The sequence below is a fragment of the Bufo bufo genome, chromosome 2 (assembly GCF_905171765.1).
Source record: "Bufo bufo chromosome 2, aBufBuf1.1, whole genome shotgun sequence".
Classification (NCBI taxonomy): Eukaryota; Metazoa; Chordata; class Amphibia; order Anura; family Bufonidae; genus Bufo; species Bufo bufo.
The window spans coordinates 539,256,473-539,281,742 of NC_053390.1; the positions used below are offsets into that span (position 1 = coordinate 539,256,473).

General features: G+C 42.7%; 1 protein-coding gene across 1 annotated transcript in view; it reads left to right on the forward strand.

The window, feature by feature from the left end:
* FRAS1 (Fraser extracellular matrix complex subunit 1) overlaps nucleotides 1-25,270 on the forward strand; it is a 487,428-nt gene that overhangs the window by 306,148 nt on the left and 156,010 nt on the right. Inside the window, exons 24-27 of the mRNA XM_040418026.1 lie at nucleotides 1,532-1,672; nucleotides 14,026-14,166; nucleotides 14,742-14,882; nucleotides 20,140-20,410. Coding sequence (XP_040273960.1) covers nucleotides 1,532-1,672; nucleotides 14,026-14,166; nucleotides 14,742-14,882; nucleotides 20,140-20,410 — 694 coding nt within the window. The remainder of the gene's footprint in view (nucleotides 1-1,531; nucleotides 1,673-14,025; nucleotides 14,167-14,741; nucleotides 14,883-20,139; nucleotides 20,411-25,270) is intronic.

Sequence of the window (25,270 nt, forward strand, 5' to 3'; positions counted from 1 at the left end):
ATATATATATATCGTATCTATGTATCTGTCTATCTAACATGTTTAAGCATTTTAATAGTATAATTAATATGTTATCTTTTTTTTCAGTAGCAAGGTAAACAGGTTGGAATTTGCTGACCTGCCTGTCAAACATTGCACCAGCATGAGATTATTAGTGTAAAATACAAATTAGCATTGTTAGTTTAAAAAATGGTAAAAATACATTATAAAACATGGAAGTACAGTATTTCCAACTAGTCAACTATGTTATCTAAAAGGAAAATTCAGTATGTGGAATTATTTGTGGGAGCAATATAATTTAATTGATGAAATGTTATTTTTCCCATCCTTAAAGGGGTTGTCTCACTTTTGCAAATGGCATTTATTATGTAGAGAAAGTTAATACCAGGCACTTGCTAATGTATTGTAATTGTCCATATTGCTTCCTTTGCTGGCCGGATTAATTTTTCCATCACATTATACACTGCTCGTTTCCATGGTTTCAACCACCCTGCAATCCATCAGTGGTGGTCTTGCTTGCACATTATAGGAAAAAGCACCAGCCATGGTCCTCGGCACTATAGAGGCCAGCGCTCTTTTCCTATAGTGTGCAAGAACGACCACCACTGATGGATTGCAGGATGGTCATAACCATAGAAACAAGCAGTGTATAATGTGATGGAAAAATTAATCTAGCCATCAAAGGAAGCAATATGGATAATAATATATTAGTAAGTGTCTTGTATTAACTTCCTCTACATAATAAATGATATTTGCTGAAGTGAGACAACCCTTTTAAAGGAATTACAACACTCCATCCCTCTCCTCTCCATAGACTTGTATTGACAGGTTTACTGTTCTGGACAGTGATGGCCAGTTCGCCGTGTTCGCCCGCGAACACATGCGGGCTGCCATCTTAACTCACAAGTCCGGCAATGCACAGGCAAGTCCATACCTGTGCCTGTGCGCGAGCCGGTCTGAAACAAATGCGGTCACCGGGAGCAGGCAGTTCTGAGAACAGCCACCGGGGGCCTTCATCGGGCTGTTCTCGGAACTGCCTGCTCCCGGTGACCGCATTTGTTTCAGACCAGCTCCCGACACAGGCACAGGTAAGGGCTAACCTGTGCATCGCCGGACTTGTGAGTTAAGATGGCAGCCCGCATGTGTTCGCGGGCGAACATGGCAAACTGGCCATCACTGGTCCTGGACAGTTTCAAGGGAAATTTGAAACAGAAAAGCATTTCCTGATACCATGAGAACTAGACATTTTTCTATATTAAGATATATTACATAGAGTCTTATGGTCACTTGTACTATTGATTTCTGCACAATTTGTGAAATGTTAGCAACCATGTATGTCATTATCTATTCCAAATATATACATGCTCTGTCAATGCTGGATGTTGTCCATTCACTTCAACAACATTCTCTTTATACATTACGCTGATTATCTGTACACAATTGGAATCTGACTACTGCTAGTTTTGATTACTGTCATTTCAGTAGCTTCTATACTTCTAATTTTTAAGCAATGCATATATTATCCTTTCAGAATGTGACTGGAGCTGCAATGCATGCAAAGGCCCCTTGAACACAGACTGCTTGCAGTGTATGGAAGACTACAGCTTACAGAACGGTGCTTGTGTCGAGCACTGCCCACCTTCATATTACAAGCACGGCGACACATGCAGAGGTTGGTGTCAATCTGCTATTTTGTGTTCCTTATTTGCACTATATTTCTGGTATAATATTTTCTATAGGTCTTGTAGACTGTACTGCACCTCTATATGTATTTTGTATTTCCTTTTGTTATCTTTTCAATGTATTCCTCACCACTGCACAGAGATGGTCCTCATTTCAGTCCTAAGCGGTAGGGTCAGTTCCATAGGAAGCCAAAAGGCTATGGCTACCTGGCAATACAGACCTGTTATTTCAAGTAAATTGTGAGATTACTGTGAATAGGGATGAGCAAACTTCTGTTTTCAAGTTTGGCGTACAAGGTTCGGGTTATCTAAGAATTCCGTTATAGATTCTGTGGAAGAGTGATATCAATGTTTCCCTGTGGGAGACAAGTTGCAAGCCACCTTGTAAAAATAGAAAAAAAAAAGCACGGTCATGGTGCTTTTTAGCAGTATATGTGACTTTTTTGACATATGGAAACATTGACATAACACATGAGAATTCGTAATGTTGTTATTTTATTGGGAATTGTGAAAAACAGGCAACTGCTTGCAAAACTCAGCGTATTAAAAACCAATTCCCCTGCGGCCGGTAACAAGTCTGGAAGCTTTAATTACCACGATCGGCATTATTGCCGGTCGCAGTAATTAGCCGTGGGTCTCTGCTGTTCATGACGCCCGCTGCATGTGCAAACAGGTGCCATGTTTTCCCATCGCTCCAGCGATGGAAGCGACATTTTTCTGCCAGTTAAAACCAGATAGTGACACATATTTTAATCTGTTTTATAATCTGTTTTCTGATTGTCGATTTTTTTTATTTTCTGAACATAATCATGGGGCAGCCATCTTGCCTGAGCTGTTTTTAATAGCATTTAGAGATATGTTTTACAGCAGCCACTAAGGGCCATAGACCAAATAGACTGATTCATTGTACAAGGAAGGAGAGAAGATGTAGCCATCACCTATTGTGTGGATCCTGTGTTATCTATAGTGACATCTGTGATTGCAATCCGGCCTGTAATGATACTGAGATGCGTCTTATAGATAGCCACTCCAATTTACAAGATAGCCACTCCAAATCAAAACCATCCACTTCTACACATATAGGTAAAATATTAGTCTCCACAGATGACCTCCACTCGATCCTGTGGAATGTCAAAAATCACACCGATAGTGAAGTATTGTTATCATTAATCCCATGCACTCCTGGTGTTATACCCACAAGCGCACGTGGATATACAAGCACATAAGACGCATACCATCAAAATTTGCTCTGATAGTGAAGCACTGTCGCCAAAGTGTATGTAAACAGGTTTTTTATTATACTCACAAATGTCAGTGGTGGTACAGACACATAAAAAGAGGTGAGCACAAGGCTGCTGTGTTTTATCTCTTTTTATTTGCCTGTACCCAGTTTCCAGGCCCAGTTACTATTCCCCTTCCCTCCTGTGTTTAGTGTGGAGTTTTTCCCCCACACTGATTGTGACATTATAAACCGCCGAATAACGGTCATTTTGTTGTCTGTATCAGTTCAGCCATGGATGTTATGGCTGCACTGACCGGACAGCTATGGAGGCACGACCCTCTCACAGATGCAGAGACCACTGTTGGCTGATCCTAGTAGTGGTTACCTAACCTATCCTGAACCTAAAGTTGCTCTCCCGGATAGATTCTCGGGGGGGGGGAGTGATAATTTTATTCGGTTCAGGGAAGCGTGCAAATGGTACTTTAAGTTGCGTCCACATTTATCTGGGGACGTAAGCCAGAGAGTGGGTGTGATTATTTAGTTGCTTAAAGGGGACGCCCAGTCTTGTGCTTTTTCTCTGCCGACCGGATCACAGTCTCTCTGATCAGTAGATGCATTTTTCTGAGCTTTAGGTCTCATCTATGATGACCCAGAGTGAACCTCCCTGGCCGAGACTAAATCACGGGGCCTGCGTCAAGGAGAGCGTTCGGCGGAGATCTATTGTTCAGAATTTAGGAGGTGGGCTACGGATACTGAATGGAACAATCCAGCTCTCCGTAGCCAGTTTTGTCAGGGATTATCTGAGAGGCTGAAGGACGCTTTGGCCTTTCTTGAGAATCCTGAGTCTTTGGCTGTATGTATTGAAAGACGCCTGAGAGAGAGATCTAAGGGCCCACTCTCTCAGGACGTTCTATTACATAACGTACCGTATTCCTTTGACTCTTTGGGTGAAGAGACTCCTGAGCTTATACCTGGGGATGAACCCATGCAATTAGGGGGAGCGACTCTGGGATCTGCTTGCAAAAGTATGATTCGCAAGCAGGGAGTATGTTTTTTCTGCGGTCAAAGGGGACATTTTGTCAATATATGTCCAAGCATTCAGCGGCAAAAAGAGAAACAAAATGGGGGGTTCAAATCCCATCTGACTATCGGAGGTGTGAGTGGGGAGTCAGAGAATGTGCATTTGTCCTTTGCTGGTAGGACCTGATTTCTCCTGACTGCCGAGGTGGCGCTAGAAATAAAGACTCTGGGAATTGAAGTATTTATCGACAGCGAGGCCGGGGTGAACCTGATTGATGCTCAGTTTGTCCGCATGCACGGTTTATCACCAAGTACATAAAAAAAAGATATTCCTGTATTTGCTATTGATTCTGCCCCCCTTACTCAGAGGTGCTTGTTGCAAGTTTTGCATGATATTAGATTAAGAGTGGGTGACTTTCATCAAGAAGTTATCTCATGTTTTGGCTTGGAAGGTCTCTCTGCACCTATGATTCTGGGTTTACCGTGGCTTGCCAAGCATATTCCAACTATCGATTGGCAAGCTAGGCAGATTCTGGATTGGGGGGACTATTGCATTGATAATTGTCTCAATACATCCTTTTCTGTGGTTACTACTAAGGCTGTACCCTCTTTTATATCCGAGTTTGCCGATGTGTTTTCTGAGAGTGGATGTCAGGATTTACCTTCCCATCGGGAATATGATTGCCCTGTCAATCTTAATTCTAGGGGTAAAATGCCTAAATCTAGGTTGTATAATCTTTCTGAACCTGAAAGGCGGGCCATGAGAGAATATATTGCCGAGAGTTTGAAGAAAGGGCACATAAGACCTTCCAAGTCTCCAGTGGCTGCAGGGTTCTTTTTTGTAAGATGGAGGTCTTCGGCCATGTCTGGATTTTTGTGAACTCAATCAGATTACTATCCGTGATCCTTACCCTCTTCCTTTGATTCCCGATTTGTTTAACATGCCTTTCGGGTTGACCAATGCCCCGGCGGTCTTCCAACATTTTGTGAATGACATCTTTCATCACCTGGTGGGGAGGTTTGTGATCGTGTATTTGGATGACATTCTTATTTATTCTCCTGACATGGAAACACATCAGAATCATGTAAGACAGGTGTTACAGATTTTAAGGGATAATAAATTGTTTGCAAAATTAGAGAAATGTGTTTTTGCGGTACACGAGGTGCAGTTCTTGGGCTACCTGCTGTCATCTTCGGGTTTTCGAATGGATCCTGAGAAAGTCCGTGCTGTATTGGACTGGGATCGACCCGAAAATCTGAAGGCTCTTATGCGGTTTTTAGGATTCACCAACTATTACCGAAAATGTATTAAGAATTATTCGACAATAGTAAAACCCTTAACAGACATGACTAAGAAAGGGACGGATGTCTCTGTATGGTCTGATTCGGCGTTGCAAGCCTTTTCTGCGATTAAGGAATGCTTCTCTTCTGCTCTCATATTGGTGTAGCCAGATGTGTCACAACCGTTTATTGTGGAAGTGGACGCATCCGAGGTGGGGGTAGGAGCAGTTAGCAGGTAAATGGCGACCATGTGCATTTTTCTCGAAAAAACTATCCCCCGCTGAGAAAAATAATGATGTGGGTAACAGAGAGTTGCTGGCCATAAAATTGGCTTTTGAGAAATAGCGTGATTGGTTGGAAGGGGCGATTCATCTGATCACGGTATTCACTGATCACATAATGGGTTGTCTCTGGTCCTAACCTCATTCCAGGGCCTTATAGGGATATAAGGCCTAGGTATCCAGCATATGAATATTCCTACCTTCAAGGTCTATTCATATTGATAGCTAGTTAGGGCCAGGATTAGGTTTGTTTAGGAGGTGACCTGTTCCTTCCCTAGTTTCCAGGCCCCATTTACTATTCCCCTTCCCTCCTGTGTTTAGTGTGGAGTCTTCTATACACTGAACGTGACAATTGGTTCTATTTAACTATCTTTTATTGTTTTTGTTCTACAGCCTGCTGTGCTTCCTATGCACAGCAGGCTGCTCTCAGTGAGTTTACAGAGAATTTGTAATCTGACAGATTCTCTGTAACTCCTCCTGTGTGCACACAGGAGCGCGCACTGTCTCCCTCTTCCTCCTCCTCCCCCTTCCCTAGTCAGGAGCGCTGTAACAGAAGCTGCCAGGTCCGGCACATATGAAGCCCCGCCTCTCATGGACATCTCTCTCACCAGGAGCAGCTCCAGACTACATTGTGGTTACAGGACCTGTGGTGATGACAGTCATGTGATCAGCCATATGTGTGGGAGGAGTTAGGGGAACACAGGTTCTGTGTAGGACTGTGCTGGTTGCGAATGCAGAGGTACTTTATGTATGGAAGGTGTGTATAAGGTTACTTTCCGTTTTGCCCTAATGCATTCTGAATGGAAAAGGATTCACTCAGAATGCATCAGTTTGCCTCCGTTCCATCACCACTCCACTTTGGAGGCGAACACCAAAACGCTGCCTGCAGCGTTCTTCTGTCCGCCATGTGGTGCGGAGCAAAAAGGATCTGTCCTGACGCACAATGTAAGTCAATGGGGACGGATCCGTTTTCTCTGACACAATAGAAAACGTATCCGTCCCCAATTGACTTTCAATGGTGTTCAAGAAGTATCTGTCATGGCTATAGAAGACATAATACAACCGGATCCATTCATGACTGATGCATGCGTTTGTATTATTGTAACGGAAGAGTTTTTGCAGATCCATGTCATGTCATCACATGTCAGTGTAACAAGTCTATTGTACAGTTTTCTGTGTAATGTGCGCACAGTAGTTCTATCTGTGTAATGGACATGTAGCAGAGCTGTATGTGCAATGTGTATATAGTAAACTATCTGTGTAATGGGCATGTGGTAGAGCTGTGTATGTAATATGTGTATAGTAGTGTCAGGTGGGCGATGTGTATGGCAGCGTCAGGTGGGCACTGTGTATGGCAGCGTCAGGTGGGCGCTGTGTATGGCAGCGTCAGGTGGGCGCTGTGTATGGCAGCGTCAGGTGGGCGCTGTGTATGGCAGCGCAGCGTCAGGTGGGCGCTGTGTATGGCAGCGTCGCGTCAGGTGGGTGCTGTGTATGTCAGCGTCAGGTGGACGCTGTGTATGGCAGCGTGAGGTGGGCGCTGTGTATGGCAGCGTGAGGTGGGCACTGTTTATGGCAGCGTGAGGTGGGCGCTGTGTATGGCAAGGTCAGGTGGGCGCTGTGTATTGCAGAAGTGGTCTTATGTTTAGTGTATGATGTTAGATAAATGTAAAATTGTCTACATTTATTTCTGCATGGGAGACTAGCAATGGTTTCCCTGCAGAAATATCAGCCTCATAACGTTATGTGGGCCTATGCATTATATATACAAATTACCGAAAAGTTCGTACTCCTCAGCTAAAAATACTCCTCAAAATTTTTAAGGGTAGTATTTTTACTCTTCTGGAAAAAAAATTGTGCGACCTCTGCTGTCAGCAGTAACATACAGCTGACAGTCTGCTTCAAACTGCAGACATAACCCCTTCCATGCCATGTTCCTTAGGGACTGCTGTATGGAAGGGGCTAACCATTGGGTCACTGCTCTGCTGTGGCAGCGGCCGGATGCTGTCCCTCTCCCCCACTTCCCCCGCCGTGTAGGATGGGCGTCCTCACCTCCATACAAGCCGTCACCCCCTCCCCTTCAGGATGGCAACAAGCCCCCCCCTTCAGGATGGCCGGCGCTGCAACAAGTCCCTCCCGCCCTCCCCGCCTTCCTTCAGGATGACCGGCGAGGCAACAAGCCCCCCCCTCCCTTCAGTATAGCAGGCGACGCAATAAGCCCCCCTCACCTTCCCTCCCCCCCAAGTCAAGGTTTGCAGAGCAGTAGCGGTACAGAATGTTAGCTGTAACATACAGCTGACACTCTGCTTGAAATGGCCGACATCGGTGCCAGTCGTTTAACCCCTTCCATGTCGCGGTCCTTAGGGACCGCTGCATGGAGGAGAAAACCATCGGGCTGCTGCTCTGCTATGGCAGCGGCCCAATGCTTATAGGGTGTGCGGGACGCACATGGCCGGTGTCCATGTTTGGCGGATCCGCAATTTGCGGACCGCAAAACAGTTGCAGACGTGTGACTGGACCCTTATGGTCCGTGGTAGCGGAATCCATAACGGAATTCTTAGATAACCTGAGCCTTGTACACCGAATTTTCAAAACAGAAGTTCACTCAACACTAGTCGCAACGTTTTAGTTCATAGCTTGAAAAGAGACTCTGTGAATGAGCTGAAAACATTGCGACCACAGGAGTGAATAAAGTGTTTGAGAGTGCAGACATTTTCTTTCTTTACATATATATAAATGTCATTTATCAAACTGGTGTAAAGTAGAACTGGCTTAGTTGCCCACAGCAACCAATCAGATTCCACCTTTGATTTTTCACAGCTTCATTGGAAAATGAAAGGAATCTGATTGGTTGCTGTGGGCAACTAAGCCAGTTCTACTTTACACCAGTTTTGATAAATCTCCCCTACTGTGTACTTATATGTGTACATAGCATTGTGTGTCGTCACACTGTACTAATCTGTGTGGGAAAAGTGACTGCTTACTGTGTGGACTGCACACAATACTATATTCAGAAGGGAGTGCATGTAGTGAGAGCTGTCAGTAATGAGATCTACCGTATTTTTCGCCCTATAAGACGCACTGGCCCATAAGTCGCACCTAGGTTTTTGAGGAGGAAAATAAGAAAAACATTTTCTTTTTACCAAAAGGTGTGCTTTTGGTGGGTTTTGAACTAATGGTGGTCTGTGCATGACACTACTATGGGTGATCTGTGGATGGCACTGTTATGGGGGGATCTGTGGATGGCACTGTTATGGGGGGATCTGTGGATGGCACTGTTATGGGGGGGATCTGAGGGGGGCACTGCTATGGGGGGATCTGTGGATGGCACTGTTATGGGGTGGGAGATCTGTGGATGGCACTGGTAAGGGGGGTGATCTGTGGATGGCACTGTTATGGGGAGGGGGTGATCTGTGGATGGCACTGTTATGGGGGGTGATCTGTGGATGGCACTGTTATGGGGGGTGGATCTGTGGATGGCACTGTTATGGAGGGGGATCTGTGGATGGTACTATTATGGGGGGTGGATCTGTGGATGGCACTGCTATATATGTGTCACCCACAGAACCCCCACCCCATAACAGTGCCATCCACATATCCCCCACCCCATAATAGTGGCATCCACAGATGCCCTAATATACCGGAGCTAAACCTGTGGGAGGGGCCGGTGGCATGCAAATGCGGCGGGGCCGGTGCGGTCACTGTACTCCGGCCCCGCCGCTCACTCACTGCTTTATTGCCTAAACCTTTTTTAATAATAACTTTAATTGAAGTTCCGATCCCAAGCCCCATCTGTACTACTTACTAAATGTCCTGTAGCAGGCAGAGCAGGGCGGGTGGGCGGCCGTAACTCACTGATGTCACGTGCCTGCGCCGCCTACTTTATGAATGAAGTAGGCGGCACAGGCACGTGACATTAGTGCATTACGGCCGCCCGCCCGCCCTGCTCTGCCTGCTACAGGACATTTAGTAAGTAGTACAGATGGGCCTGGTGATCGGAACTTCAATTAAAGTTATTATTATAAAAGGTTTAGGCATTAAGTAAGTGAGTGAGCGGTGGGGCCGAAGTACAGTGACCGCACCGGCCCCGCTGCATTTGCATGACACCGGCCTCTCCTCCCTCCAGCTGATACATCGTAGTCTGCGATGCTGCAGCATCGCAGACTGCGATGTAAAATGGCAGCATTTGCCCCATAAGACGCAGGGGCATTTTTCCCCCACTTTTGGGGGGGGGGGGAGTGCATCTTATGGGGCGAAAAATACGGTATATCCTGCTTATACCACCATGGTTCTGACTGTAGATCGCTGCACTAACGTTACCAGCAGAAATATCTATTGTGTCTACAAATAATGGACTTTCTACAGAATGGAAAGTGAGAAATAGATCTGCTGATTACAGTTTGTAGCCTATATGTAAGTGGCTGATAGCTGTGCTATGTAACAGGATGTGGGGGCGGGGCAGCAGAGCTTGTGCTGGTGCATGTGAAATCCACAGGAATGCCCACAGAGCCTCACAGGAGATTACAGCATAAAACTCATAGAAGAACATTTCTGAGAGCATGTGAAGCAAAGCTGATACCAGTAAACAAACAAGTTCAATTTTATTATGTGCTGCATTACGGTAAGATATGGGGTTATTGATTTTTAGTGCACAAAGGTGTCCATAGCCTTTAATTATCTGTAATGTGTATATAGCAACCATAGAACAGTGCAGGGGCGAGAAAAGTGTTGCAGTATGTTACTCAATATAACAATAATTTTCACAGCAAATTTTTTTTGAATTGGTGGACCATTTAATTTGTTTACTCTATGCTTTAACACGATCCATTAGCTACATCCCTACTGTCTATGGCAGGCATGCTCAACCTGCGGCCCTCCAGCTGTTGTAAAACTTCAACTCCCAGCATGCCTGAACAGCCTACAGCTAACAGCCCACAGCAGGGCATGGTGGAAGTTGTAGTTTTACAACAGCTGGAGGGCCGCAGGTTGAGAACCCCTGGTCTATGGCATAGATCTGTAGTAAGAGTTATGTGAGATATGTGCATCCCTTCTAGTTACAAACTAGTAAAGGTTCGGTGAACTCCTTCTTCTATTGGGCAGACTAGTTGGGCCAAATGGTTCTTATCTGCCGACACATTCTATGTTTCTATGTTCCCTAGTTCTTCATATTGCAAGTATATGCCAGACCACTCTTTCCTTAAAGTGTAACTAAACGTTTATACAAATTTGTTTGAAAGGGGGTATCCAGCCTTTTCTAAGTGATAGTCTATCCTCAGGATAGGCCATCACTAACTGATTTACAGCAGACCAACACCCTGCACCCCTGCCGATCAGCTGTTGAGGTGTACCTCTAGCACCGTCAACATTATCACTGCTCACATTGATTTGACTTGTCACTTCAGTGTCTCCCACAGACCAATCCATTTCTATTTCTTTTATGTGCTAGATCACTTACCTCAGATTTACCATATGGCAAGTCTAATCTCTGCAGCTATGAAATGTGCTATATTACTCCTTCCTGAGCTCTTCTACTTGTGCGTTCTGGAAGAGTTTTCCTTCAGCTTTGCTTTGTGCTGGTCTCATCTTTTCCTAGTCCTACAATAATGAGTAGGGAGAGCACTACCTCGTAGATGATGGAGATCTGAAGTGTTACGTAAATCTATCATTTGTTTTTATGTAGTTGGGATTCATTTATCCTACTCAAAGACCACTTTCACATGGTCAGTATTTGGTCAGAATATTTCAACCAGCAGTGGATCCAAATAACAGAAGGGATACAAATCTTCCTGGTTTTGGGCTAAAAATACTGACCATGTGAAAGTGGACAAAACCAGCAATGATGTGGGTTTTTGGATAAGACTAGTCTGAAATGATATTGTTTGCTGCATGTGGTCTAGAGCACGTAACACGCTTTTTATTTGAATCTACTGAGTCTCTAATTCAGAAAACTTGGGCGTACATTGAGCAAACCTATACCATAATAAAGATCAGAATAATTGCTGTTGCTTTAATGAGCTGAAATATTTCATTCATTTCCAGTTGTAGCAGTTTGCAGCCGCATCACTTCATGGCCTTCTCCTTCATTGCTCGCTGTGTTTGACAACTTGAGCAACCAGCCGACACTCTTGAATTTGAATTTGCATACATTTATTTACTGCACAGAGGAGTTATGGTGTTCCCTTTTTAGAAATAAACATGAAATACTAGATTCATGGACGTTTTTACCTCCTGCGGATATAACCCAGGCTGACTTGCAATCCATTATTTATTAACTCTTTACTGATGACCTTTTACAGTATACGGCTTCCTTCTCCGCTTCCTGCCTGGCCATGAGATAATCAGGTCATCACCGTCTGCTATATAAATATTAATGCATCCTACTGTCATCTACATTCTTATTTCTCTTCTCCTTCTCGATTATTTTCATTCATCTTAACGTCCTCCTCGTATAGCTATTGCTTATTTGTATATTTATCATTTTTTAATATGCTTTAGTTCTGCTTCGTTCTTGTCTCCACCCCAAATAGTTTTTCGTGCTGGTTGTAAATATATCCCCCGTGTGCTATAATAATCATATGCTGTCATCTTATAATGTGATTGTGAGATTCATGTTAAAAACAGTCCTTGAGACTGTGCCAGCAATGTATTCCGCATAGATTCAGCAAGTGTATAAATTTTTTTAAAAATGTCTGAGCACGCTTCATTCTGCTAAGCATTTGACCAAACAATGTAAAAGGCCTATTAAAGTCCGGCCCCATAAATACTGGAGTTTATTACCCCCTAATCCTGGTGATAGTGTCACAGTCTGTTCATTGTACACCAATTAAATTATATACAATATAAAATATTAGTCTTTGAGCACAGTACGTTAGAGACCTACTTTTAGTGTAAAAACTGCAATAAGCTCTTGGTGTACACATCAACCATATTCATATGGCCCCATTCACCAAAAGTCCTTGTGGCCTTCATTGGGCTGGTATATATTGGCATACCTAGTTTAAAATCTGTATTGGAAAACGAGGCAGATTGCACTTTCCTATACAGAGAGCTAGTGAAAAAATTGTATCCTATATGTGATGCTTTTCAGTGGCAAATGTAAGAGCCTTCTGTTGAAGGTATAGTCTGGAAATCTTCTCCCTCTAATGACACGCTCAGATGCAATGTGCATAGAGCCTTATACTGTCTATAAAAAACGTCAATGACCAAGCTGCTAATTTGATGTGCAATTTTGTTACCACTGTACCAATGTCCTCAATATAATATGACCATAGGAAAAATGTGGGTAAAAGTTATGGCGTTGGGCCGTGCCCCCACTGCAGCTCCTCTCCTTCTTGCCCACTCTGTTGTCCCAGGACTTCAGAAGCCCAGTCCCACCGGCCTCTCCCTCACCTGCACATTAGTCCCAGCTGTCGGAGTAGTGCTGTGTCTCCCATCATGCCTCTTGCTGCTTGTAGGGTGCTTTAAGAGCCAGTATGCACAACCTCTCCCTCACCAGCCTATGGCTGGTCACCTTAGGGTATTTGAGGCACCTTCCCCTGTAAGAAGGTGCCTGAGAAATAGGTTCTAGTTTCCTGAAAAGGTGTGCAATTTGTTAATTTGTCTGTTCCTTGTACCAACTTCTGCCTGATTTCTGGAACTGATCCTTTGCTGTCTGCCATGACTCTTGTCTGATCTCTTTACTGACCCTTAGCTGCCTGCCTGGTCTCAGGTTGTTTTTCGGATTGTACATTCTTTGCCTGCTCTGACTTTACTCTGTCCCTGACTATGGTCATGCCTGATCCCTCGGTGCCCACACGGGTGTCTCTTGACCCCCATAGGTCAGCAGTCACTTGAACAAAGACGACTCCAAGAGGTAGTAGCCTGGTAGCTCCCCTGCGGTGCAGTCCAAATCCCAGTACAGGGGTTAAAGGGTGAAGACCTGCCCTAAGGAGTAGGCCCATGCCAAATCTGTTCAAGTGACACAGCGAATCCACATCCACTCCATTTTAAAAGCTCTGTGTGATCCTTATAATTAGGGGTGAGCAAATCGAGCTTTGGGTCCAAGATCCGAAGACGATTTGTTGCAAAACTTTGTTTTAATGCTGTACGGAGACCTGCATTCTGGTGCATTCCGTTTCGTTCAGTTTTGTCCCCATTGACAATGAATAGGGACAAAACTGAAATGTTTTCTTCTCCGGCCTTCGATTCTACAACTTTAAAAACATTTTAAAACAGGATGTCATCTTCAGTACTGGCGGGTACCTCAGCAGACTTCGAATTCCTGCTTTAAATTTTTTTTTAAGTTGTAGAGTCGAAGCCTGAAGTTATTCACCAAAGTCTCGCTCGACTACGGACTTAACTAATTTTGACCCTGTGAAGCCCATACATATTAATACCTCACGGAGACAGGTCTCCATACAGCATTAAGCGAAGTTTTGCAACAAATCGACTTCTGATCTTTGACCCGAAGCTCAATTTGCTCACCCCTACTTATAATAGTCATGTGTGTGTTATTTCCTCTTTTAGAGGGGACTATAAATAGTAATGTCTTTGTGTATTGCAGAGTGTGGAGCTCACTGTCAGTTCTGTGTTGATGTCAATCACTGCAGTCAGTGCAAAGCCCCATTTTATCTTTTGGATGGACAGTGCGTCACGGAGTGTGGTCAACAGCATCATGTTTACCACTCTGACCGGACATGCCTCTGTAAGTAGACCATAGCAAATAATTTGTCACTAATTTTGAGAAATATCTTGTTCACAACTAATAATATTTATTTAGATTTTTCTATGTGTCTTTCACACCAGCATCAATTTCCGCTATTGAGATCTGTCATAGGTTCTCAATAGCGGAGAAGAAAACATTTCAGTTTTGTCCCTATTCATTGTCAATGGGGACAAAACTGAACGAAACGGAATGCACCAGAATGCATTCTGTTCCGTTTGGTTGTGTCCCCATTTCGGACAGAATAAAGCTGCAAGCAGCGTTTTTCTGTCCGCGATGTGGTGAGGAGCAAGACGGATCCCTCATGACTCACAACTAATCCGTCCCCCATTGACTTTCAATGGTGTTCATGACGGATCCGTCATGGCTATTTTAAAGATCATACAACTGGATCCATTCCTAACGGATGCAGACAGTTGTATTATTATGACGGAAGCGTTTTTGCTGATCCATGATGGATCCAGCAAAAACGCTGGTGTTCATTTACCCTGGTACATTGTGGCTTAATTATGTATACACAGTAACGTAAGCTTCATGAATTATATTACCTTTTATAGCCTGCTTTTCTGGATGTCTGGAATGTGACAGTTCCCAGCGTTGCAAAATGTGTAACAATAAGACGTTTTTAAAGGATCATCACTGTGTGCATCATTGTGGACATGGATTCTCAGGAAACAGTAAGACAAGGAGATGTGAAGGTCAGTGAAAAATAAACATGTGTAATTCTTGTGTAATTGAGTGGTATGGTGCGTGGTCATGTTATTACCTAGAACTGGTCACCTACTCCACGATGGATGGATAAATTATCCTGTATAATAACTGAAATAATAAAATGAAATGTTCTTCACTACACTTGTATTGAGCCACTGGTTTTATTCACATAAATAGTAATCACATCTGTAATAAAGAGGCATAATCACTTGTAGGCACATTTTAATGCAATTCACTATAACAAGGTCACCTACAAAACAGAATAACAAGAATTCTGTAAAGGGTTTACTAACATTTTGTTGAAGGTGATAATATACATAATAATTATCTTAATGATCTCATTTTAAGCAATGATCAAGAACAAATCTCTGTGAGGAAAGTTATTCTGTACACACTGGTCACTGACTTTGCGTCAGTGGATACCTAATGATTTAGATTATGGGGTAGTTCCAAGGATAGATCAAGGCAAAAATACTTTCAGGCTCTATTAAATCCACAGATTAAAATCCAGTGTTACAAGACAGGATTCCCAGCAACAGATCTTTGCGTTTCAGACTCTGAACTGTCCGTACTCATGATCTAAAGTTGCTTCCCTACAATCAACTTTCAAAACGTAATCCGATCACATGACGGCAAGTCACATGACCAGATCTTCACCTCAATTAGAATATTCTGGACATACAGGGTATTTTAAACTATGGCCTGCATTTTCCCCACTTCAGGAAAGGAAAGGACATACATTATGTATATAAGATATCATAGTATATCACAACATTAATTCAGTTAATAATGCTGACTCTGCTGAAAAGTTCCTGACTCTGGGTTTAAACCTCTGGGTTGGCGACTGTAATATAAAAATACAATAGGACTCTTAGTTTAATCATTTATGTTTAAAGTCGCCAGTCTTAATAACCCTGTGAGCTGGCAGTGGATCCACCGAAGTTATGAAGAGGCGCTGGCCTCTACATAACTTCGGTGCATCCACCGCAGGTCAAAATGTAAGACAGCTTCCTTACTGGCTTAAATTTAGACTATTTTCTACGCCTAAAATTGTTCCACATGGTAACCCAGCCTTCCCAGGAACCTGAAAAGCAAATCTGCCTTGCTATTGCACTAATGAGCAATGAGCAACGGGATTTATCTTGGTAGATTTAGTATTCTGTAGTCTGTTACAGTGCCACATGGTTGTAACCAAGTCTATTGAGTACTATTAGTAACTAGGAGATACCTTCAAACAAAATAGCCACACTCATTGTGTAGACAAAAGTTATCCACACTAAACCCAGCCCCTTCCTCATATACTTCCAGGCTCACCTGCACTAGCATGAGAAGGAGGGGTAGTTAGACATGGCTGCAGCCTGAGAGAACAGTGTACTGCTTTTATAGTTTATTTTTCATGATCTGCAACTTATTCATTAAAGGGGTTTTATGAGACTTTAATCCTCAGGATTGGTCATCAGTATGTTATCAATGGGGACCGACATCTGGGGCCCCCACTGATCAGCTGTTTGAAAAGGCAGCTGAGCTTTCAGTAGTGCATCGGCCTTCTCTCAACTTTTCCTAGGCCAGTGATGACTTGTTTATCGGTCATGTGGCCTAGATGCAGCTCAGCCCCATAGAAGTGAATACCAAGCACAGCCGTTCTACAATGTACAGCCCTGTGTGGAAAGCACGGAGAAGTCCACAGCGTTCACAGGTACGCCAGTGCCTTTTCAAACAGCTGATAGGCAGGGGTCCTGGGTGTCGGACACCCACTGATCAGATACTGATCACCTATCCAGGGAAGGCTGTCGATTACTGTTAAGATTGTTTACTGAACTCAGAAAAAGCTGAGATTTTAATGAATAGATTACAAGCTAAACTGAATCTTTTCTCATAAAACTATTTATCAATCTGTTCAACTTCTTCTGTATAGCATGCTGTCTGTAGAATGCACTGCATTTCATGGTGACAGGTTCTTTTTAAACTCACCTTTCAAAACTCTCTCTGATCCAACATTGCCACACTGTCCTCTCTGCCACTCTGCAGCCACGATGTAATCTTTTTGTCTGCAGCAGTGATCTCCTGTATACCACATGTGACGAGTGCACCCAATCACTAGCCTCAGCGCTAAAGGACAGTGATTGGCTGCATTGGTAAGTGTAAGATGTTTTATTTTTAATTTTTTTACCAGCCTCACTACAGTTTACCCCAGAAAAAAAAAATTGTTGGACAACTCCAACTAGTGGCACCATTGTAGTGCTGATACTATAACAAGGGGCAGAATTTGACTTGTCCACATAATGTATGTCCATGCAATTAAAGCTTGCATATGCATTCCACTCTTAATTGGTCATGTAAAATTATAAAACGCGTCATAAACTGTTTCCGTATTCATATTTAATCCTACTACATATAGTAATGAGCAGCAAGATAGTGGTAAAAATTACACAAGTTGTCTGGTATATGAATGATGCTAGAAAGATGGGAGAGCCAAGAAGCCCTTGCAGGGGAAGTTACTGCTTTCAATCACAAAGTAATGAGTGCTGTAATAATTACAAATTCTCCTTAACTGAGCATTCATTTATGATAGTATAATGATTATTATTCGTCACATTAGTTACAAGTTAATTCAAAGTTATGTTAGAATTAATGATCATCGATTTAGTGTAATTACATTGTTAATGTGCCTGTGTGTCTTTGCAATATAAAACAGCACAGAGAATACTGTACTGTACATAAGATGATATACCTTTTATCTTTTTGATTTTATGAACCAGGGCAATTCATGACATCAACCAGCACTGCTAAAAATGCAAGCTCACGTGTCTAAAGCAAACAGGGAGGCTGCATACCTAGTGAAACCGTCCCAAAGGAATGCCTGATAGACCCAGTCGTCATTCCTATTCAACTGTTGTAGCGTACAGAAGACGTGATCTTATTAACATACAGCAGGTCACAATATGAGAGAATGAATGGCATTCTTGCAGAATGCAACAATTTGACAGCATCTGGGTGCACTAAGTACAGGTGCACAACCACTGAACTAGATGGAGAATGGAGCAGAATGTTTTCCTTCCCTTCTGATAGTAATGTTATTTATATCCTTACATGCATAGCAAAAATTGCAGCCAGTGTGAATCTAGATCATATATTACTGCACAGTATATTAGTGCTATATGCAAAAGATATAAATGATTACAATTCAGTAATTAATTTTCTAAGATACAGGAAAAATAGACATAAACGCTACAAAGATAAGAATTATAAAAAAGAGGGACAGAAGCTCAAACCACAGGTCCGACACCTATTGTTGGATCTTACCATTCACTACGGCTTCCAACGTGAGACTACCATCATTTTATAGACAACCATCTTGGCTATCTCATACATAAAATGGACTTTCAGCTTTTCAGCATATGATTAGTTATGCAGATTCTTGTCATGTCATGTAACTGCATTGTTACTGTGGCATGCTCTTGATCCCAGGTCTCTTCTACACATTCCCAATATTGGTGCATACTCACTTAGGTACGAATACAGCTTTTTCTTCCAATGTACCCACCAGTTGAGGTCTGGGGACTGTAGGGGCCAATCCAGCACCTCTGCTTCATTGTACCATTTCTTCGCCAATCTCGATGTATGCTTCGGGTCACTGTCCTGCTGTATGCTTCGGGTCATCCTTTTCATACCCATAGTACTCGAGTGTACGAAGTAACTGATCTTGTAGGATCTCGCGCTGAGACTACCATAGATCCAATGCCTTTGGCTGTGAAACAACCTCATACCATCAGGCTTCCTCCACCGAACTTGACAGTTCCTTCAATTTTCTTTGTTTTCTTCAGACCAATTTTCACCCAACAGAGCCCACTCTATTGACATTCATCTCATTGCTCCAAATCACCCATTTCTAATCTTTTACAGTCCACTGTCAAGGCTTCTTCACCTTTTTTTTCAGGCTACCATTCCAGACTTGTGTAATGCTCGTTACATGGTGCTCGCATGGACATCTGTGATCTCACTATTACGAAGCATACAAGCCACTCCACTGCCATGTTTGTCGCGCCAGAGATGATAGACCTGTTGAACTGAGCCGACTTGTTGACCGTTATTTTGCCTGGATGTCCACCTCTTGGCTTTGGAATGGATGGACTTAATTTCATATTCTTTCAACTGTCATGGCACTCACATGATGCAGTTTGGCAATTTTCTTGGCCAAGATCCTGCTATCGATGAACTGGATAATGTTGTTTCTCTTTTCTTTGAAAATCTTCTTCATGGACGTTCCTGGATTTGAACCAGTGACCTTTCGCTTGGGAATCAACCTAATAACACACTGAGCTATTAGGGAATGTGAGAATAGTAGACAAGAAGAAAAAGATTGTTCCACTACCAGGAGCAAAACAGTAACAATGCAGTTAAATTACAAGAATCTGCATAACTAATCATATGCTAAATAGTTGCAAGTCCAATTTATGTATGAGATAGCCAAGATGATTGTCTATAAAATGATGGTAGTCTCACGTTGGAAGCTGTAGTGGATGGTGAGATAAAAGTCAAAAGTTGAAAACATTGTTACCCCTTTGCTCGTAAGTGTATAAATCTGTCCAATCTCTTTCCCTTAACGTAAGTTATCCACCTGTCTTGTGGCCCCGTAAATATCAGATTGTTGGTAAAAATTGTATTGTCTGTATACAACTGTAGCGGTAAAGCTGACCTTAAACTTTAGATATCTGGGCTAAAATGTTGCTTGCTAATTGGGATTATTGGAGATATATTCTCGTTTTCAATCCTATAAAGCACATGATTGATAGAATCAGTGCCTTATGTTATCAGTAATCATGTGTGAGACCTTGTGGCATCATACTGGAGTTCTTGGACTATTTTGGATTGGAAAATCCTACCCCACTAGCACACAGCCTATAAAAGGAGTTCTTTTCCACTATTTGACTGTGACATAGATATGTCAGCCCAGCTTGTTTAATCAACAGCTATTCCTCCAGACCCCTTCATTGAGCCAAGCGCGTTTGTGTTCCCAGTGGAGAGAGAGGAGCAAGCTTTTGCCAGACTCTTCTGGAGGCTGCTTACCTCCCTTGAAAACAAAAGTTTGGCCATGTTGAAATCCAAAATGCCACATCTGTTTTTCACCCGACATCTGTCTTTTGGGCGAATCCTGCCAGAATGTCAGCAACATTTATCTAATGTCTATAAGCACCTTGAAACTAGTTGGAATAGACTAACATTGTTTTTTTTCATCAATTTCAGTTAACTCACATCCCCCAGTTCTCCTAGTGAATGGCTCTTTCACAGTGGGGATCGGCGCAGTAAGACCATTGGACCTTTCTTTTATGAATGTTCAGGATTTGGATACAGAAGAGGCTGGTCTTACATTTCATATTGTGACTGCTCCAGCCAATGGCCGGCTCGTGAAAATAACGCATGGCAAGGAGATTCATCTAAACAAGGACACGCACTTTAGCTGGAAGGATCTGATTGAGCAAAGGGTGAGATTTAAGCACAGCAAAGAGAAATCAAGGTAAGGAACTTATACTTAAGCATAACACTCTAATAATGCTTAAAAAATCCAGAAACATGCTAACATTAACCCCTTTAACGACTTTCATAGTGTTTTTATGGCTGCCATTTTAAGGGACTTCTCATTTGCAACAGTATTGAAAAAGATTGCAGACCAGATGTATTGACTTCCAAATTTACTATAATTTATTTGCCAGTAACTGGTGTAAATTATAGAATAATTCTGTACCAGCACATAGTAGATTTGCTTTTCTAGTGCATGGACTGCTTGAATGCATGTACCTCATTGTGCCCCCTGACGTAATAGTAGGTCAGTGTGGCGCGAGGTGTATTGCGCGGGGCGATCAGCTGATCCTGCTACATTTGCGACTGGTCCCAGCTGTGTAATACAGCCAGCATCCGCCCACAATGACGAGAATCAGAGATAACGCCAATCCTGATCATTTAACCAATCAGATGCCGCTGTCAGTACCAATCGCAGCATCTGATTGATTACACAGAGGGAGGGGGCTCCCTCTGCCCTACAATCGGAGCTCCAATGCAAAATCAAATAGGTCTGTTCAGTTGCTATGACAGGTTGGGACCTTGTGAAGGCCTCCAGTGCTGTCATAGTGAGCTGCCTGCAAAGCCATGCCCAAGACATGGCTTGACAGGCAGTCTGTTAGAATTCCATAGACTGCAAAAGAAGTGCAGTCTATGGTACAAGTGATCAGAAGAGTGCATGTACAATAAAAAAAGCTATTAATTTTATACACCCGCAAAATAGTACAACAAAAAAAAACCTCCAGATTGTCTTGCAAAATAAAAAATATACACACGGCTATTATCATAATATTACTCTAAATGCAAGAAACAAATTACCTACTATATTAAGTAGAGATGACCACATTGCTTGAAATTCGTTTTGGGTTTGCAGCTGTCAGGTTCAATTTGGTTCCAAAAAGTTTAATTCATATCAGAAGTTCCCCAGTTACCATGAAAAGTTGTGTATGACACTCTGGGGTGTACTATGGCTGTATACAACCCCTTCCAAGCTCTTTAACACCAAAACAGAATTAGTAATGTCAGAGTGACAGTGACATATATGACTATGGGTGAAGGATCTTCTATTTTCATTCAGCAGGCCCTGCACTGACATCACTGCGCTCACCACATGGTGAGCGCGATGATGTCAGCGCAGGTCCTGCAAGAAGAAGAAAGACGACAATGGCTGCGCAATCAAGTGGATGAGGTGAGTAATTTTTTTTATTATTTTTTAACCCTCAAGGGACATTTTACTTAGCATTCTGTATTCAAGCATTCTATTATTTTCCATTATAACCATGTTATAATGGAATATAATAAAATGTACAGAACAACGAACCCAACCTGAACTTCAGTGAAGAAGTCCGGGTTCTGGTCTGGGTACCACATTCAGTTTTTTATCACGCGTGTGCAAAACGCATTAAAACGCTTTAAACTCGTGCAGAAAAAACTGAACAACACAATCGCAGACAAAACTGACTGAAATGGCGTGCGCACTCGCGTTGGTTTTCTGCAATGCACCCGCAACGCATCCGCACAAAATCTGTGACGCCCGTGTGCAAGGAAAATGTGAGGAAAATTGGCTTCTACATCGCAATTTCTTTTTGCCTTCCTCTGGATCAGCTTACAGGATAACAGGCTGAACTGGATGTCTTTTTTCAGCCTTATAAACTATGTTACTATGTAAGATGCCTTCTTCTCTGTTGTCTGTCTTCTAAAATGAAGACTACCATTTTGAGCAATTTGAAACAAATTGTAAAAGTTCTGGATTCCCTTGAATCCAATTTTTTTGTGAAATTCATAATGAATTTGATTAGTTTAAAATCAGTTCGCTCATCTCTATTATCAAGCTTTTACAATGCCTGAGTTTGTAAAATGTCTGAAATTCGAATAAAAAATGTTATAGTCCTAAATCAGTTAAAGTACATTGTACAATTTTGTAGACTTTCTTGATCATGTTATGTGGCTTCTAATAAAATTCTAAATAAGAAACAATGTTCTGTTAGTACGCAAAATGCTAAAAAGTATTATTAGTTTTTTTTTTTTTTTTTTTATTCATCTCAAGAAACACTTCCAAAAATAGAAAAAACAAAGTGCATGCAATCCCACCCACCTCCCTCCTCCCACAATGCCGCCATCCCCGGGGAAAAAAAAATAAAAATCATCACCGTAAGGTCTTTTCAATTATTCCGTCACCCATTCCATACTGCCCAAACCCTAAGCCATTTATCATATGAGCCTCTCTGCCTATACAAGATGGCCTCATAGTCTTTGATTTTATTGACTCATTTCAGCCACTGGTTGACATGAGGAGGGGTGGCTGCAAACCAGGACCTGAAGACCAGGAGACGGGCCCAAAACATTGCCCTAATCAAAATGCTCTGTTTTGGCTTCTGGCAGTTTAAAGCCGACAGATCTCCAAGGATCCACAGCTCAGGCTGGCGAGGGAGCTCCATCTGCAGTCGCCGAGCAAGAAGTTCTTGTATTGCTCCCCAATAACCAACTAGGAGGGGGCAATCCCAAAACAGATGAAGATAGTCTGCGTTCGGGCTCCCACAACGTGTGCAGTTGGAGTTATCTCGCAGTCCGCGCCTCTGAAGCCACACCGGCGTTACATATATCCTGTGCATAATATTAAACTGAACAACTATGTGGTTAAAACTAAAAGAAACTAAACCCATATTCTTCAGCACACTTTCCCAAGCCTCAGAAGATAAGTTAGGGTAAGTAAGTCTCCAGGAGTTTTGTCCAAGAGAGAGACAATCCAAAAAGCGTGCCATGATTAGGTGATTATAACAATAAGCTATCTTAACCTTTACGTGGTTCTTTTTCTTTATTAAACTGTGCAAAAAACTAGACGTGTCTATGCTTAATAAAGTTCTATCCACAATACTACAAAGTGCCAATCGTGACTGAAAATATCTAAACCAAACTATTTCACCTGTGTTTTCCTTCTGCGCGATCTCCTCAAGAGAGAGGATCCGCCCATCACCAACTACTTGCGCTATATAGTGAATATTCTTAGCCCTCCAATACTACCGACAGTCAGAGTCCCCCAGCATTGGAAGTCTTTGATTTTGCCATAGTGGAGTGCACGCCAGAGAGGATGTAATAGAAAGCCAGTTCCTGATCAATGTCCAGGCCCTGTTAACCAGCTTAACAAAACTTCCAAACTCCTGCCAAATTAGTAGGCATCCTGACTCTAATAGAGTAAAGAAGTCAGTAAAGCCAGATTGGTCCACTAATTTTTTACATAGGGGGCTGGTCTCCCACTCATGAAAAAGACATAGCTGAGACGCAATAAAATATCCCCTGAAACTGGGGAGGTTCAAACCCCCCCGTTCCAGCGGCATTGAAAAATAATCCAGTTTCAGCCTCACCCGCTTTCTCCCCCATAGCAAATCATTAATCATCTTCTCTATCAGTTTGAAGAATTTGTCCTCTATCCAGAACGGAGAGTTTCGGAGAACATAAAGCAATTGGGGAAGGACTATCATTTTCACCAAGGAGACCCTATCTCCTCTCGAAAGGGTGAACCGATGCCATATTTTAATTTTAGACCTGATCTTCATAATGACCGGGAGTAGATTAAGTTGAACATAGTCCTGGATATTAGTGGAGATAGTTATCCCCAAGTACTTCATGGAATCCTCAACCTCCAGGTCTGGAGATAGGTTCTCCATTGACCATTGTAGCTTATCTATAGGGAGGAGGGTAGTTTTGGACCAGTTTACCTCCAGGCCCGAAAACCTGGAGTACGATTCTACAATCTCCAGAACTTTTGGCAGGGTAGTATTAGTCTGTTGCATGAAGAACAGAATATTTTCTGCATATAGAGAAATCCGATCATGATCTCCCGCAATCCCAAATCCAGGCATAAACCCATTTTGGTCTGGGTGAATTAGCGATGTGATCACCTTGGAAAGTCTATTGGCCAGGACCTTGGAGAGCAGCTTAATATCAGTATTAAGTAGAGAAATAGGTCTATAAGCACCCATCTCCAGCATATCCTTATCTTTTTTTGGGATTAGGACTATCAGTGCTTCGTACATGGAGGTCGGTAAGCCCTCTCCCTGCAACCCCTTTGTAAATACTTCTGAAAGATACGGAAGGACTATATCCCCATATTTCCTGTAGAATTCATACGGAAGGCCATCCAGCCCCGGGGACGAACTACCCGATATTGACCCAAGGGCCAAATGGATCTCCTGGACGGTAATCTCCCTCTCCAGGAGGATCCGCTGGCTTTCTGACAAAACCGAAAAAGAAAGACCATTCAGATACGCGTCCACGAGGCTGTCCAGCACAGGGGAAGCCACCCTATAAACTGCTACAAAGTATTCCCAAAAGACCTCAGCTATACCCTCCTCATCTCGCACGATCCTACCATCAGGCCCATGAATACTAGTTGTTTCCTTCCTCCTATTCTCTTGTTGCTTAACTATCCTAGCTAGGAGCCTACCTGGTCGTCCTGATTCAGAAAAATATTTCTGTCCCTTAAAGAACAAACTATGGTGGGCCTTATCAAGGAGAAAATTTTTAAGGTCCTGACTGGCTTTCTGCATTTTTTCTCTACTTTCTTCCGTCTTCTGAGTGATAAACTGCTCCGTGGTACTAGCAACTAAATTGGTTAATTCCTTCTCTCTTTTCTTGAATGATCCTCTCAATGCAGAGATACTGCTGATAAACAACTCCCTCATATAGGCCTTCAAAGTATCCCATACGCAACCAATACCAGCTGAAGGATAGTTAATCTCCCAAAAGGAGACTATCTGTTTTTTAATAAACTGATGGTCATCCATAATAGCCAACCAGTATGGGTTTAATCTAAATAGCG